This window comes from Anopheles aquasalis, chromosome 2, assembly GCF_943734665.1.
Source record: "Anopheles aquasalis chromosome 2, idAnoAquaMG_Q_19, whole genome shotgun sequence".
Taxonomy (NCBI): Eukaryota; Metazoa; Arthropoda; class Insecta; order Diptera; family Culicidae; genus Anopheles; species Anopheles aquasalis.
The window spans coordinates 76150647-76155646 of NC_064877.1; the positions used below are offsets into that span (position 1 = coordinate 76150647).

The 5000-nt window shown below is 47.7% G+C and overlaps 1 protein-coding gene across 1 annotated transcript in view; it reads left to right on the forward strand.

Moving 5' to 3' along the window:
• Positions 1–4394: 4394 nt before the first annotated feature.
• The window catches only part of LOC126577163 (angiopoietin-4-like), a 1069-nt gene continuing 463 nt past the window's right edge, over positions 4395–5000 (forward strand). The window contains exon 1 of the mRNA XM_050238605.1: positions 4395–5000. This exon is cut by the window's right edge and continues 463 nt beyond it. Within this exon, the coding sequence (XP_050094562.1) occupies positions 4429–5000 (572 nt within the window). The 5' untranslated portion in view covers positions 4395–4428.

The following is a 5000-nucleotide window of genomic DNA, read 5'->3' on the forward strand; positions in this document are numbered from 1 at the left end:
AACTTAATTAGCACGATTTTAACCTCCATCCTTGCTTATTCCTGATAGATAGAGGCAGCTTCTCGCCTTTTCGAAAGCGAAAACGGTTTCTCTCCACCTCGAGCGACCTCTAGCCGTGCATTAACCGACGCAAACGAGTGCACGAGTGTCAAATCTTAAATATGAATGCAAATTTACCTTCATAATGAAAGATAAATCGAAATACAACGGGTGCACTAATTGCGTCTTGCATACTAAAAACAGCACCACCGTCCCAAACCTTCTCTTGCAGGTTCCGCAAGCTAGCTGTCTCACGAGAACTCCACGCTGCACTAAACAGTACACGCGCTGCTGTTGGGACTTTTGCTCTTTCTTTCTGCATTCTGCGCCACGGGATGATGCTGCAAAAGATGCGATGCGGTACAGCTCCTTGGCCCACCGGCGAAGGAAAGCAGAACTGCAGAAAAGGGCCGAACAAGCGAGCAACTTATGCTGCTGCCAAAAAGCGTGGCAAAAACCTCCAACTTGATAATGATGATGATGCTGCTGATGATGATGGTAGTGGTGATGCAGCTTTGGCAGCAAGGAAACGAGTTAAGAACCACGACCACGAACCAACGGTTGCATAGGTGCGTCGTCCTCGGTGCAACCTGGTGCGCTCACAACGCCCACAGATCGTCGTCGTGACCGGTGTCGCGAGGCGTACAATTTCAAATTAAACTTTCCCGTTTAATAATAGAACAATTTTTATTCCGCATTGCCACGTGAGACAAGCCCCAGTAGTCGGTGCTGCTGCTGTTCGTGTCCGAATCCTTACGGCAATTTGCTGGGAGCAGGGAGGAAAACCCTTTTGTCCTTTCCGCTGCTTCGCTCGTTCTTTGCTGCGTTCTACCGGCTAGGTAGCAGCTTTTGTTTTTAACTTTTCTCCGCCCTTTCCTTTCCATTTCCCATCACCAGTGTGTTTTTATGTGTGCCCATACCATCTGAATCCGCTTAGTAGTAGCAGCAGCAGCAGCAGCAGGTTTGTTCTAAACTTGGACGCCTGGACGCAAGCTGCAGCTCTAGTTGCTGCCATGTTGCTCTCGGCTCCGGTCGCAACTACTTGCGCCATTTCGCCATCGCATCGGATTCATTATGGAAGCTAGCGAGGCCGGGGAGAAGGACGATCGCACTGATGATCATTTCATTACTTCGCTCCTTCGTTTTGCTCCAACAGCAACTCCTTCTTTCGACAACTTTTGCTGCTGCTGCTGCTGCTGCTGCTGCTACAGCGACCACCATCATCATGTCAGCTGTGTCAGCACCATTGCCATCATTACAATTATTATTATTATTATCATCGGCATCATCATCATCGCCATGATTGTTTTTATTTTTATTCCTTTCATTACTGTCATTACTTTGCTTCACACTTGTCTTTGCGCCCGGAGCATTACGTTTCCAATTTTGTTTTCTCTTCTTTTTTTTCGTTTACTACCACGTTGGAGGGAAACTTTGTGCTATTCCGCCACTTCTAGCAGCACACAATCACTGCACTGCGCTGCAGCCAGTGACGAGGCATGGCGTGCAGAAGCATGTCGTCCGCCAAACGGGAGGAAAAACTTTCTGCCCTGTTGCGCCACGTGACATGGTGCTGGTGCTGATGCGGATTGGCTGACACAAACACTCCAACCATACGCGTCATTCGATTCAATTACTATTTTATGCATTCACATTCGCTCTCTGCTTAATACCATACATTGACATGACGTCGTACGAAGTGGCACTAGAGCAAGCTAACCTCGTCGTGGAGGTGCTTGTGATGCACAAAAAGTGGTCATGTTGTGCTTTCCTCGTTCTCGTTTCGGTGACGATTTTATGAGTGTACTTCTTGACTACCCGAGACCCGGAACAGACTCGCACCGTGAAGGCCCATTGACGATCAACTAATTAGCTCAATTATTGCGTTACTCACTCATCCCGTGGTTACCGTGGTGTAGCAACGTTAATTAATTTGTTGCAGCTCAAAATTGAAAGGCGTTGAGGTTGGGGATTGGTGTATTTTGCATCCAGGGAAAACTGCATACCATACCAGAACAGCGGACAATGTTGCGCCGTTCTGATCGGGAATAAAATTTGCATCGAAATGAAATTACGTCAAACCGTACAGTGTCAAACCGTAAAACCACCCTTGACGGGGCTTGTTCAATTAAGTTTCCCTTCCCTCCCGTTTTCTCCGGAGCTACAGATCGATGGTGCAATCGATCGATCATCGTCGATGTATCGCCGAATGGTGCGTGCATCGTCCCAGGCTTTCATAAACTAATCCGTACCGGCAGTAAAAGTCCGGCCTCCGTATCGATCGGCAAAACGAGTGACCGTCACACCGGCCGCGTCATAAAACGTCGATTGTTTTAGTGCACTTGGCACTGTCCTGGTCACCATGGCCGTCACCATTGGTACCATTTATTGTCCGCGCAGAGCGGGAACGCGGCCTGCGAAATGATGTTTGTCCTATCGATTAACGGCACACTGATGCTGCACGATCCGGCGTAGCGATAAGCCCGCGCTCCATTGCCATTTGCTCTGGCAGATACCGATCTCGATTATAGCTTCGCACGGAAAAGAGATTTATCTAAATTTGGACCTCTTTTTCTAGCTCTCACTGTCTCTCTCGCTCTTGGCCACAAGGTTTACCTCACGGGACACAAATCTTATAAAAGTGAAATTGTAGCAACGGACAGACGGGGGAGGTCCGGTGCGTCCGTAAAATTGGCGCAAAAACCTTGGGACACTCGTGCCGTTCCGCTGATGTCCTTTCACACACCGGTCAACAGCAGCAGCATCAGTGTGTCGATTGTTGATTTTTATGATATTTTTATAGCACACCACCACCACCACCACCACCTGCCCCAGCTTCCATTTTCTGGCCTCTTTGTCATCAGCACCGTGCGCGTCGTCCTGCCTAATCAAGATTGTCCGAAGCGCTTCACGGCTGTCTAACTTTCGAGCAGAAAAGGCGACCAGGAAATACGGGGAAATTCTTCCTCTCCTTTAAGCATGGTTTGGAACTTCAATGGAAAACACATCGCACCATCGGTCCCCACGGATCGCCGGCTTATTCATCTCGACTTCGCTCGCTAGCCCCGATGTCTCCGCCCCGGTTCTGGCGCCTCACCCGTCAGCAAATCAATTGAAATGCTTTAGAGCGAACGTTTTTATGATTTGTTTATTTAATTTGTCGCTTCCGGATTGCGTTGTCGTGTCGTCCTTCGTCGCCCAGTGCTAGTTCATTCAATGTGCTGCGTCGCTCCGGGAGATGTCGCGGCTGTTGCTTGGCTTGGACCGGGGTCCTTAGGCAGCGGCCCAGTGTTATTGATTTGTTTTTAATTTGCGCGCTCGTTTGAGAAGTTCAGCTTCGGCGAGCGCTGGGTGAAAGTTTTATGAATCATTAGGATAGAACGGCCTCAGCCCCGAAATGCGCCCCGTTTCCCCGTCGTTTCCACCAAACCATTGGACCACCAAATGTGGGGGGGGGGACACTTTTTTGTTGATCTTGGCGACCGAGCAAAAATGCTAAATGACTTGGACCTAGGACTTGGTGGCCAGTGGGCAATGGCATTTTGAATGGTTTGGTGCCACGAGCGATGCTGTTTATTTATGGTTTTCCTGGTAGTCCGGAGTCTTTGAGCTAAAGTCTAATTTATCGCCATTTGCATTGATTTTGATGCGTTTGTAACGTGGGGTCGCATTGAATCGTACGCGTTTCTCTTCGATGAAGTGAGGTGCTCGTTTGCTAATTGGTACGGGAATGGAAATAGGATTCTCAGAAGTGGATTGTGCATTTCGGAGATAACATAAAAACAACGGTGAACCTTGAATCTTCGCGTGCTTATTACTTATACGATGTAGGTCGAAAGTAAAATTCTTCCGGTTTTATTGCCGATGCAGAAAACCTAACAAGATCTCAGGGGTCTTTGAATAGTCATCCGTTCAGTTAGTGGTTGTCGGTGGTCCCGCTTGAGTGGAACAAAATCGGACTTCCCCTGCGAATGCGCGTTATGCTTATGTTGTATGCTCTTCGCGTACGCGTCGATCGTAGAACGCTTCGTAGCTTATCGCACTGCTGGTCAGCTCAAAGGGCATGATTAAACTCGGAGCGTTTCTCCATACATTTACACTGACCACTCGTTTGATGAAATTCGCCTTCGTCTCAGCGATAAGACGGTGCTGTCATGATATCATCCTTCCAATGGATACAAAAAGCAACAAAGTGCTCCGTGGAACTGATCTCAATGTCCATGCGATTATTTTTTTTTCTTGACTCATTATCAGCATTCCAAAGAGAGTGGTTCTGCTATCAACGCTCGATGCTGTCGAAGAAGCTTTTCACAGTGAATCGAGAACCATTTGCAGTTCTAAACCAAGCAAGACAAGCTGTTTTATCGTTGTGCAGGTTGTTTCACCAACATGGAGCATTTAGTTTGGTGCATATTGGTGTCTCTCACCGTTGCTGCCAATAGTGATAAACCGAACTCAAAAACAGTGCTTCCTAACACACCTGAGTCATCAGACTTATCGGGGTTTGCTTTGGAAATCATCCTTTCCAGATTGGAATCATTGTCCCATCAATTCCAAACGTTACAACAAGAGGTACAGAAGCAGCGAGAATCCAACGACGAAAATCGAAAACAGTTGCAACAGAGCCACGAGCTACTGGCCAAGATGCAGCAAGAGATGCAACAGAAGCACACACTGTCGCAAAAGTCAATCGCAGATATTCGAGGCGTTTTATCGAAAGATTTACAACAAAAACTGACCACCTTGGAGCGCGATCATAAGCAGATGCGTAACGTCTTGTTGGATATTGAACTCGGTTCATATCGGAGCTGCAAAGATGTTCCCTTAAAAGTGTCCGGACAGTATAAAATCCGTGCAAATGAAGCATCTCTACCCTTCCGCGCACATTGTGAGCAGGAACAGTTTGACGGCGGTTGGCTGATCATTCAACATCGCTTTGACGGTACACTGCATTTCAATCG